Raw genomic sequence first — 12,342 nt, 5'->3', positions numbered from 1 at the left:
TTCCTTGTCGATTTTTTTCCACTGATCCTTCTGGATCACCGTTTTCCGAATCGGGATTTAAGAATTGGAAAAAAGCCATGGAAAAAAATAGTGGTATAAAGCAACATGATAAATCAGTTTCACATAAATTATGTATGACTAAATGGGAAGGATATAAAATGACTGAAAAAACTGATAAATCTATTTTAGCTCTTATTAATAAAGAAAATGAGACACTTATAAAAGAAAATCGTTATTATATTGCAACAGTTGCAGAAATATTACTTTTTACAGCCCGTCAAAACATTGCTCAACGTGGAGATAATGAAAATGGTGAAAGCATAAATAAAGGTAATTTTTTAGAACTTTTAAATCTTTGTGCTAAAAGAGATAAAAGATTACAAAAAAAAATTGATGAGTTGCCCAAAAATTCAAAATATACCCATCACAGTATACAAAATGAAATACTTAGTATTATGAGTCGAATGGTTATCGAATCAATTGCAAATGAGGTACAAAAATCTAAGTACTTTTCAGTTTTGGCAGATGAAACCAAAGACATCAGTAAAACTGAACAATTATCAGTTATGGTACGTTATTATTACAACAATACAGTAAATGAACGGTTTTTAGGATATGTATCTTGTTCTGAACTAAATGCCAAGGCCTTATTTGAATTCATTAAGAAAACTTTAGCTGCTTGTGGAATAAATATCCAAAATTGCATAGCGCAAACATATGATGGTGCTTCCGTAATGAGTGGTCACCTAAATGGTGTGCAAGCAATTTTTCAAAAGGAAGTACCAAAAGCATTATACACACATTGTTATAACCACCGTTTAAATTTAGTCATTGTGGACATTTGTAAAAATATTCCAGAAATTGAACAATTTATTACACTTCTTCAACAGTTGTATAATTTTGTAAGCAGATCTACTGTACATATGATTTTTTTGGATCTCCAGAAAAAATTGTTTCCTAAAACGAAAACTATTTAACTAAAAAAGTTATGCGAAACAAGATGGATTTGTCAGATATCAGCATGTGTTGCTGTAAGAGAAACGTTTTCAGTTATACTATTACTTCTAAATAAAATCAGTGTGGAATCAAAATCTGATAGAAGTATGGAGGCAAAATCTATTTTAGAACACATTAATTTTGAATTTATTTTTTGTTTACATCTCTTTTGTGATACATTTAGTCAAATAAAAATTGTATCTGATTATTTACAATTTCCCAATTCAGATATAGGAACTAGTTGTATAATGGTTGAATCATTAATTGATTATCTTAAGGAATTTCGAACAGTTGACAGATTATTTAATGAGCTTTTAGAAAAAGTTGTTTTGTTTGCGGAAAATAATAACATTCTATTACCTGAAGAAAACTTAATGTGTAGAAGAACTCATCGTAAATTGCCTGTTAGATTTTCATCTTATATTACAGAACTACCGACATCTAAAAATAGGACCGTTATGTGTAAGAATGATGTAAAGATAATCATATTTAATCCTGTAATTGATAGAATGATCAATGAACTACAACGAAGATTTTCTGATAATAATCCAATATTATCTGGTATAAGTTCCTTAAATCCTCAAAATAAATCCTTTTTAGACTTTCAAATATTATTACCTTTTGCTAAGCATTATGATGTTGATATTGAAAGCTTGGAATCTGAACTTAAGTTAATACCGAAACTCATAAAAAGACATCAGATAGAAAAAAAAACTAAAATTAACACTATACTCGATTTCATGCATTTATTAGAATGTTACAAATTGGCTTTTTCTGAACTATATTTACTATGTACCATAGCAATTATCATACCTCCTTCCAGTGCCGGAGTGGAGAGAACTTTTTCTAGTCTCCGACAAATCAAAACTTATTTAAGAAATAAAATGATTAACTCAAGACTAACAGATATAGCAATTCTTTCAATTGAAAAAAACATTTCCAAAAACCTAGATATGGAAAAGGTTGTGGACAAGTTTTCTGCTGCTCATCACAATAGAAAGATAATGCTTATTTAAATTTTTTTCTTAATTTAATCTTACTTGGAATTTTATTTTTATTTTTAAATATTACTATTATATACATATTAAATTTATTTTATATGCAGAAATGCACTTATACATTTAAAAATGTTTTCATATTTAAATTTTAGTAATTACTATTATATTATATTCAATTATGTCTCATGCTGAAATGCAACTATACAGTTAAATGTTTTTATATTTAAATTGTAGGTCCTTTAATTGTATTTTTTATTTTCAAATATTACTATTAGGTATGTAATAAATTTATGTTATATTTAAAAATGCACTTATACAGTATTGCTGTGTTCACTGATACATAAATCATTACTTAACATTTTTTTTATTGTTATTGAAATAAATAAAATTGTTGAATATGCATTATGCCCCTTCAAAAAATTAACTTGCCCTTTACCGCCCCCCTAGAAAAAAAATTCTGGCGCCGTGCCTGGATGATGCTACAAGTGGTCCATTGTAGAACTATAATGAGTATAATGCTTGCCATCCATAATAAGTTTGAATACAGAAAATTACCTTTCAACATTACAAGATGTTACAAGACAGTATTTTAAATTAATAGCCATGTTACTCGTTATTTTTTATTTTATTTTTTTTTATTAAAGCCGCAAAAACTAAGGTTATTGGCATATTGTACAATGTAAACATTAAATTAGGTGCTAGATAACATTATGAATATTAAGTACAATGTAGATTATTTATAAAGGTATAACGTTTAAATATAGAAGTACAGCATTGGAAGTGAGAGAAAGATGAAAAGAAAAAAAATACAAGTACAAAATAGACACAAATACAAATACAAATGTCAGATAAGGTTATACAATTTGGTTATTTTAAGAAACTTATGATTTTGATAGTGTTTTCATGATCGGGTCCAAGTCCAAGTGCTTCATATATATGCGCTCAGGTATACTTAAGGCTGTTCTGGTGTCTGCGTAGTTTCGACAGTATAGGAGGATATGTTTGACAGTCAAAGCTTCCCCACAAGTTGTACATAGGTCTCGGTCTTCTCGTCTCATGAGGTGACGATGTGTAAGCCAGGTATGTCCAATTCTTAGTCTATTGATTACTACTTCATGACGTCTTTTGGCAAGGTAAGTTGGCCATGGGTTAATGAAGAGTTTAATTTCATTGCGTTTTGTTTGTAAAGAAACCCAACGATGTTGTCACTTTTCCAGTGTCAGGACCTGTATGACGCCCTTGATGTCACTTTGAGAACATGTTTGGACAGAGATGGCATCAGGAGAAGTTATGGCTTTTTTGGCATATATGTCTGCTGTCTAGTTGCCTGGTATTCCAACGTGGCTGGGGACCCATAGCAGCGTAATGATTTGATTATTAATATTTAGTAGAGAGATCTGATTTTGGATTATTCTGGATATGGTGTTGGGTTGTTTTATATTTAAGATGCTGTTTAGAGCGCTAAGAGAGTCACTTAGTATTAATACTTGGTCTATCTTTTGTTGTTTAACTATCTCAAGTGCGTGTGAGATCGCAAGAGCTTCAGCTGTGAAAATGGAGCAGAAATCAGGGAGTTTGATCATTTTTATTACATTATTTACATTGTTGTAGTATACCGATGCCCCTACTCCTGTTTCAGTTTTAGATCCATCGGTATACAATTTTGTGTGATCTGGTAGTCTTCCAATATTGAATATGCCAGATTTCTAAATCTATTGTCCATGGTTTCGCATATGATATGTTGTGAGAGATCGATGTTGAAGTGTAGTTCCATTACCCATGGAGGACCGATAGGATGTTCGTGTTTAAGTATTTCTGAGCAGTTGAATTCAAAATTATTGAGTTTTATTATGTTTTCCGAGTTTGGGATGTTGTTATTTTGTGCTCTTCTAGCTTTTTGGATAATGGCGTTTTGCAGTATTTTTAGGTCGAGAGGAAGGGTGTTTGCAATAGTCTAAATTCTTGGGATTGGGCTGGAACGGAATGTGCCTGTGGCGAATCTCAGACCCGAGTTGTGGATAGTTTCTATCATTTTGAGTGAAGACTGTTTAACGCTAGAGAAGAGGAAGGAATTTGGGTTTTTTCCTCTTCAGAGAATATTTAAGTCATCTGCAAAGAGAGTTCTCGTTATTGTATTATAGGCAGTGCAATACTTGTGATATTAATGTAAGCGTCGATCATACTTAAGGAATCATAACCAGAATTTTTATTCAGTTGTCGAGATTATAAATAACGACTTCTTTAGAACCTTGTCCCGTCAATTAGTTAGGTCGATATATGTTTTTGACATATTTAATCAGTGTGTATAAAAAAAAATACGATAATATGTCATTGACACGACGAATCAATGAAATATGCATAGCTGGTTGAAAAGGCGATTATATGCATTTGCATATGCAGATATGCAAATTCAAATGCATATTATAATCCATAGTCCTCTTATAAGTAATATCCATTAGAATACCTAAATACATTTAACGCATTTTTATGTCATATATGGCATGTACATACTATGGTATGCACGAGAGAAAAATAAGTAAATAAATATAAAAATACGTATGGATGAATCTTTCACAGAGAAATTTTATATCAACTTAGGTACCTACTCTATATGTCAAGTATATAATCCACACTTAACAATTATATTCTCAAATAACTATACTTCTATACAGTTATCTTTTAATGTTGATTGTTGAATTCAGAATTTAAATCCATTATCGTTTATTATTATTCTTCTATCTATTAGTATGTCCTTCTTAAACAATTTTTCGTCACAAATTATTACCATCATTACTATTTTTATTTTTATATTTAATTAAAAATAAAGTTTCTCCACTCATAAGCAACAATTACATTTCAAAGATATAGTTATCGCACTAAGTTATAGTGTACACAAATAATATTTAGACAACAGATACATTTTGACAAGATTGATTATATCATAATGTGTACTCGTTGAAGTACTCGATTTTATTTAATCACTCGATTCTTAAACAAACATTTTTGAGTTACAAAAAACAGTGTAGCTATAATATATACGAATATATACGTAAACAACTCTCACAAGTTAACAACAGTTAAAAAGTCGAGAAATTTTATCTAAAAACCGCGATTTCAATCCGACTTTTTACTTAGGTACAAACTCAGTTCTTTGAGTAAATCGACTAAACACATTATAACATGACTTTTTGACAGAAGCTGCATTCATGATAACGCTGATATTGTTGGCCACCTCGAACTTGAAAGTCAAGTAAAAAAAAACATAACCACATCAGAAATTCCAACAGGTTCAATACGATAATTAATTAACACCCAACAAGGCTACAACCAAATATTAAATATTATTAAGTACCTAGTATTATATCGTGCACCACAATGAAAATTGGCTTGCTGCTAATATCCAGCTTTTGGATGACATGTGAGGCTAATATTTACAAATTACATGACATCATCGCACACATCAACAGCGCAAATGTGACATGGCAGGTAAGAATATCATATTGTTATTTATATTTATGTGGTATGAAAATTTAGCAATGAAATTAAATAAAACCAAATGTAAGTACTAGGTATACGAAATCAAATATGGTTTGCCAGATTTCATACTCATATATTTTTGTTTCTAATTATATTAGACTAAAAAGGTAGATGATAATATTATGTATTGAAAACTCAAATAGATGTTGCCCAGTTTTGTGCTTAAAAACATCAAGAGTAACTTCTAACTAGGTACCTATTAATATATTTCATTATGGCATTCGCATTATAAAATATATTATCTGTTGACAACTGAAAAATATAGCTAATTTTAAAATTATATGCCGTATACTGTGAAGATGTACTGACTGTGTGGATTCTCGGTGGTATATGAGGAGTTTAGCTGATATCGCTATTCATTTAACATTGTTTTCAAATCATTCTATTGTGGAACTGTATTACAGAACATCATAATTGTATTATTCCTTTCAGGCCGGAATAAACAATTTTCATACGAACGATTACAAAAAGTTGGTGGGAACTTTTTCCCATCCCGAGTGGATCGGTCTAGGGCACGATATCTCTGATGACGGTTCAGTCAAGGGTGGTAATTGTGACAACGACCGCGAAAACGATGGTGATGACACAAACGGAACACCTGAGAGTTTCGATGCCCGATACCATTGGTTCGATTGCATTTCCATCTCACACATCTGGAATCAAGGCAACTGCGCTGCAGATTGGGTATACAAAAACTTGTTTATCTATAATATTGATATAATATGATATACCTACGCCGTGAACGTAGATAGGTTTTAACAGAGAAAAGTAGGCGGAAATTTTAAGTGAATAATTGGAGGCAGCATTTCGTTCATAGATGGATATATGGACATATTATAATTTTGCATCGGAGTGCACAAATATTTAAAGCCAGTCCTGGGTGTGAAAAATATAAACATACATCCTAAAATAATATAATTTTAGAAAACAATTAGGTATAATATTACATATACCTATATTATATATGGTATAGTATGGTGCAACACTGCTAGTAACTAGTATTTAATATAGAACAATATTTTTCGGTTTATCGAATTTAGTATTACCGGGAATTTTTTGATTTTCCACTACGGAGACAAAACTCAAGTGGATTTATCAAAATATTGGTTCTCACTTTCTCAGTGTTCTCGCCCATTTTTTATGCATGCACGAATGCACACACTAAACCTACTAAGTAGTGTGGCCCTATCATGATTAATAGTAGTGCAAAACAAATTCAATATTGAAATTATACGTAATTGACAGTGATTTACCTCATCACTTCTTTATTTAAATTTAATTTATATAAAAAACTATTATCCATCCAGGCGATTTCTGTGACTTCGGCGATGAACGATCGCATATGTATCGCATCTCAGGGTAACATCACTGCACTTTATTCACCGCAAAAACTAGTTTCCTGTTGTAAAGACTGTGGTAACGGATGCAGTGGAGGATATACTGCAGCCGCATGGAGATATATACTAAAAAAAGGAATCGTTACTGGTGGCGATTATGGGAGTAACGAGGTAACCATACTAATAATAGCTTGTTATATCTGTAAGACGTAAAAATTAATTTTGTGTGAAAACGATTTTCAAACATGTTTATTTATAAAATTCACAAATAGTTTCCCAAGTAAAACATAATATTTAAAATACCTATAGTATGAGATTTTGGTATATTTCTTCCTCCTCATCCCTTTCCACCAGTAACAATAAATAGCCGATTCAAAAACCTACTCCGTGGTCTGCGATCAAGTCCTGGTGTGCCTATAGATCAGCATTCCACAGCGGCAGATCAGGGAGGAGAAGTTGCAGAATGCAGGTGAGCAAGAGCAGTATCTGAATCGACTATTTAATACTTCTCCCTTCTCACTCTCAAACAAAATATATATTGATCTATAAAAACACCGGCCACAATTCATTATTTTATGACATGATAACTCGAGAAGTAGGTATTGGCTTTTGAGATGAGGAAAGTAGAGCACAGCCTCGCCTAAATTGTGTATTAAATAATGTTTAATTTTATTTAATAAGTGTTTTTTTTTAATTATTACTTTTCAGCACATATTTTTTTTAAAAATCGTGTCAAAAAGTTAATTTATTTTAGTGTATAAATGTTTATAAGATTATATTTTACTACTTTAAATAATTTATAAGAGAATCAGCCAAGACATATAAGCATTTTATATTTTTATAATAAGGGCTAATAAAGGGAAGTTATTTGTGTCACTCATCAAAACAATTTTTTGAACCAGGACCACCTACAGCGGTCGTGGTCATATTGTCATATTAAAATGTCTCCTCATCTTCGTTAAAATATTAATAGGGCTGTCAACCATGGCTCCTGCAGCCGTGCAACATATCCACAACGGCCGCCGATCCAAGTTCAGTGCTCGGTCCACACGGCGTGTGCGGTAACAACCCGAAGACCACTCCAAAATGTGATCTGAGCTGCTACAACAAACAACATAAAGGCAAATACTTGGACGAAATCATCAAAGGTTCGAAAGACAGTGATTTAGTCATTTAGAATGATGATTATACAATTATCGTGAATAGTATATATAATACGATATTGTATCTACACATTTTATTTTTCGCCACAGCCAAGAAAGTTTTTACGTTCGACGGGTGTTCAGCGAGGAAAACCCTGAGGAAACACGGGCCATACGTAGTCACAATGCGAGTCTACGAAGATTTTCTCGCTTACAAATCTGGTATAAATTATAAAATATAAATGAAATACTATAGTAGGTATAGGTATATTGTGTAGGTACCTGCGTAATACGTACCTATCATATTGTGATTTAGGTACTAACGACTAAAGTTAAAGTAGATAAGTAGATACCTATGTATCATATTAATATTTTATGTAGGTACCTACCTATAGCCTATTTAAGCATATACGTACTACGTTTTCCTATTTGTCTGTATATTATTTTCAATTTTGTAACCATTTAACAACCTGGTGCATACCTACCTACCTACTTATTACCAATACTATTATTTATAGGTACCTACCTAAACAAATATAATACCTATTTTTCTTGTGTTTCAATGTTTCAATTATAAAGCCTACATCTATAATTATATCCCTTTTAACATTATATTTTATACATTCTAACTCGGTTAAAAAAAAAATGTATGGTGAATTAAATTTATTCACCAGTATTCATGCCAATTTCGAAATCCAGTCAAGTTCTGCATACATCCTTAATAATGGTTTTATAATTTATTTTCAACCTTGTAGACTTTATCTAAAGAGTGCCCAATGAAGTAATGAGCAATGACTAATGACCAATAATATTTTATTTGTGTATCTAAAGGATATTATAGTTTGTACAAATTATTAGAATATTGGATTAATCTAATTTTTATTTTTACAACAGGTGTTTATCATCATGTCACCGGTGATTATTTGGGGCTGCTGTCGGTAAGGATGATCGGGTGGGGTTTAGAAGGAGAACAAGCTTACTGGTTGTTAGCTAATTCATGGGGAACTTCTTGGGGTGATAAAGGATTTTTCAAAATAAAACGCTTCGTAAACGAATGTTGGATTGAGAACTTCAGATACGCCGGCGTACCAAAATTGTGATGTAGGTACCTAGTTAATTAAATTAAATACTAAATAGATATTATATCTAACAGCTAAAATAATACTAAAACGCTGAATATGTCAGCTATATAGCCATATAGATAATGATTAACTGACAATATTTATTATTCTTGTAGATGAATACGCAATAGGTACGTAAAAATGAAATAAAGGTCAATTTTTATTTTTTTTTAATTATTATTATTATTAAGTATTACAATACATCATAAAACCTAATAAATACAGAATATCATACTTAGCAGACTAGTGGTAAAATCCCACAGATTATTAAATATCTATCTAAATGAAAATTCAATGAAAATCATAAGCTATAAGTTATAAGAACCTTTTTTTTAACTGTAAGTACTCTGTAACTATAAATTTGTTTATCTTTCAGTTGTCCAGAATTGCAATTCAGAGCTTAAGACTAAATTTTTAAATATTAATAATTTATGTTTCTTTTTAAATACAGGTAGGAAATGTATTTTTTATCATAATTTTGATAAAAAATATTTATTAAAAAAATAAATATATATATTATTTCAATTTTATTTCAACAAGTAAATAACAAGACAAAATTGCAAGGCGATTCGCAATAGTATAATATAGGCACATATAAAAAATTTAAAAAAAAAGGTTTGAGGTAGGTAAATTTGAAAAATTTAATTGATACATAAATAAAATTTGACTTTAACAATTCATTTATAAGTCCTTAAAATTAATTCTATTGCATTAAAATTCAATTTTTGGTTGAAGTTTAAAGCTGGTAAGTATTGTTTTAGTTGGACTTTTATTCTTTAATATTGATATATTATCTATAAATATTAAATAAATGCATTGTAAAATTAAATAACTGATATTTTATTATGATAATGAACATTTGAATTACCTACCTACTTCATATTATCTTATATTATAAGATAGCACTATTAGCACTGAATACAAAATATTATATGACAAAATACTAATAAAATAATATCAGTGAAAAATAAAAGCAATTAAAATTGTTATATCTATTTATTTATTTGTATAATAATATAACGAAGATAATATTATGGTTATATCGATTAAGTGAAAATCATTACATCCATTTCAAAGTAGGTATATCTATATAAAAATCAACTTTTGATTAGTTTTGTTAGCCATTATAATATAGGTCAGCAGTTATCTTGAAAAATACAGATACTATATTTTGGCGATGTACAGCAGAGGCAGCGTACTCATTTTAACTTAATTGTAAACTATATTATATTATTGTTGTTCCACCAAACTAATATTGTAATGTAATAATAGAATATAAGACATAAAGATACATATTCTCATAATATTGTAATGATTTCATTAATGTTTTGGTTGATTATTAATACATTTTTTTTTTCTTAATGCCTTGAAGCTTTATCATTTAAACAACCTAGAAGTTTTTACAAATATATTATATATATTACCTATATTATATAGGTACAGATATAAATTATGTAGCATACATAATCTAAATATATATTAAGTACAATTATTATGAAAAATAAAATTGAATATTATGCTGTCAAATCCAAATAAAATATTACAAATATATTTTGAACCACATCAGACAAGCAAGACATTGTGTACCCGTGCCTAAGTTTGATTGTTGTATGTATCTACTAGTGTTAAGTATTATTTTGACCAATCTGCATTAAGGCTTAGAATTAATAATTACCTAATCTGAATTTAAAATTAATTCATTTTATCTGGATTCTTGGATTCAATCCTTTATTCATGATTTCGGTCTTCAGATCCAATCCAGCTGCATTGTTTTTAAGATAGGTAAACACCTATTTTTTCATTATTATCAATATACCTAATACAAAAATATATGATCTCTGATCTATTATTCAATAAATATTTAAGGTCATAAATTAAATAATGATTGTATTAAACTAGTTACGTTGTACTTATTACTATTAGCTTCCTCCGGTTGTTTGTTCTTGGATGGGTAATCACTAGTCATCCAAGAATTAAACTAATATGACACAGGGTTCATCGTTCAATGTGTGTTATATGAGTCTTAAAACAATAAATGCATAAAAAAAATTTGAAACTGAAGAAGAAAAAAATGAATAAACCATTGATTATAGAATAATCGTATAACCAATGAATAAACCCTATTTTATGGTATGAATGTATGTTTGATTATTCGGTAGTGCAAGGTATGTTAACTATTTTTTTTAACTTGTAGAAGTTACAAGTTAACTAAAAAATAAAAGTAGCTTAACTTAGTTAAAAATCAATATGTATAATTATCATATAAATTAAAAATTAAACTATATATAAAACTATAATCACCAAATTGTTTATCATACCTATATTAATATTAATAAATTCTGTTGTAAAATAAAAATAAAAATATATTAATAAAAGCTACTAATTAAATAGATTAATAACTAAACAGGCATGTATAGGAATATAAAATATTCTGTAAATAATTATATTTTTCGTTTTTAAATACAGAGGTTATCCTTATCACTTTTCTGTTTCTAATATAATATATTATTATATTTTGTGAATATGCAATATTATAACCAATATTATAAGTTAATATTTATCATTAATTTCTTATTATATTTATAGACAATATATGAGACTTTCAATACAAAAATTTCAATTCTAATAAATGGAATTTATTTTAAATCTGTGGTTTTAGAAAAAAATAACTTAAAGTGACAATGTAATTAATCAACAAATAATTTACTTAAAAAAATGAAAAACAATTTAACTCTTTTAATAAGAAGTTACTTCAAGTTACTTCTTGTAGTAGTAAAATAACTTGTTACCTACCTTAGTTAAAACTTTAAAAGTAATATATCTTTATCTTTAAAACTCATTAATGCCCAGCCATGCCGTATTAAGTATTATATTAAATACAAATTTCAAATGAACACAACATACCGAACACCAGTACAGTATCACAAACTTATTGAAGTTCTCTGACATCAACTTCAAAGCAGAGAGACTTACCTGGCTTCACTTTCAGATAAATATTAGCATATTTTTAATTAACATATTTAGTATAAATAGTATAATACTATTGGTTAATTATTTTTTCTTTTGTAATATTTATAATCATAGTTATATAATAACCATACATTTAAATTGAATAACTCAACCAGATTGTAAACAACAAAAAAAAAAACATAGAGTATCCACACTTCATGCAGATACATTATACAGGGTGATTCTTTTATCAAACAACACT

General features: G+C 29.0%; 2 protein-coding genes across 2 annotated transcripts; both read left to right on the top strand.

The window, feature by feature from the left end:
* The first annotated feature begins 77 nt into the window (after nucleotides 1-77).
* On the top strand, nucleotides 78-2,012 carry LOC149057812 (zinc finger MYM-type protein 1-like). The gene is made up of 3 exons (XM_089223495.1): nucleotides 78-330; nucleotides 517-902; nucleotides 1,014-2,012. The coding sequence occupies exons 1-3, from the start codon at nucleotides 78-80 to the stop codon at nucleotides 2,010-2,012; spliced, it is 1,638 nt and encodes a 545-aa protein (XP_089079621.1).
* A 3,018-nt stretch (nucleotides 2,013-5,030) lies between these two features.
* Nucleotides 5,031-10,493, top strand: LOC107163286 (cathepsin B-like). The gene is made up of 7 exons (XM_089224258.1): nucleotides 5,031-5,480; nucleotides 5,964-6,215; nucleotides 6,839-7,039; nucleotides 7,842-8,016; nucleotides 8,122-8,232; nucleotides 8,905-9,111; nucleotides 9,248-10,493. Exons 1-6 carry the CDS (start codon nucleotides 5,370-5,372, stop codon nucleotides 9,108-9,110), a joined length of 1,056 nt encoding a protein of 351 aa, XP_089080384.1. The 5' UTR covers nucleotides 5,031-5,369; the 3' UTR covers nucleotide 9,111; nucleotides 9,248-10,493.
* The last annotated feature ends 1,849 nt before the right edge of the window (nucleotides 10,494-12,342 follow it).

The sequence above is a fragment of the Diuraphis noxia genome, unplaced genomic scaffold (genome assembly GCF_037042655.1).
Source record: "Diuraphis noxia isolate RWA-SAM2 unplaced genomic scaffold, SU_Dnox_SAM2 contig0003, whole genome shotgun sequence".
Lineage (NCBI taxonomy): Eukaryota > Metazoa > Arthropoda > Insecta > Hemiptera > Aphididae > Diuraphis > Diuraphis noxia.
Note: the sequence above shows the minus strand (reverse complement) of the source record. Positions and strands in the feature narration are given on the sequence as shown.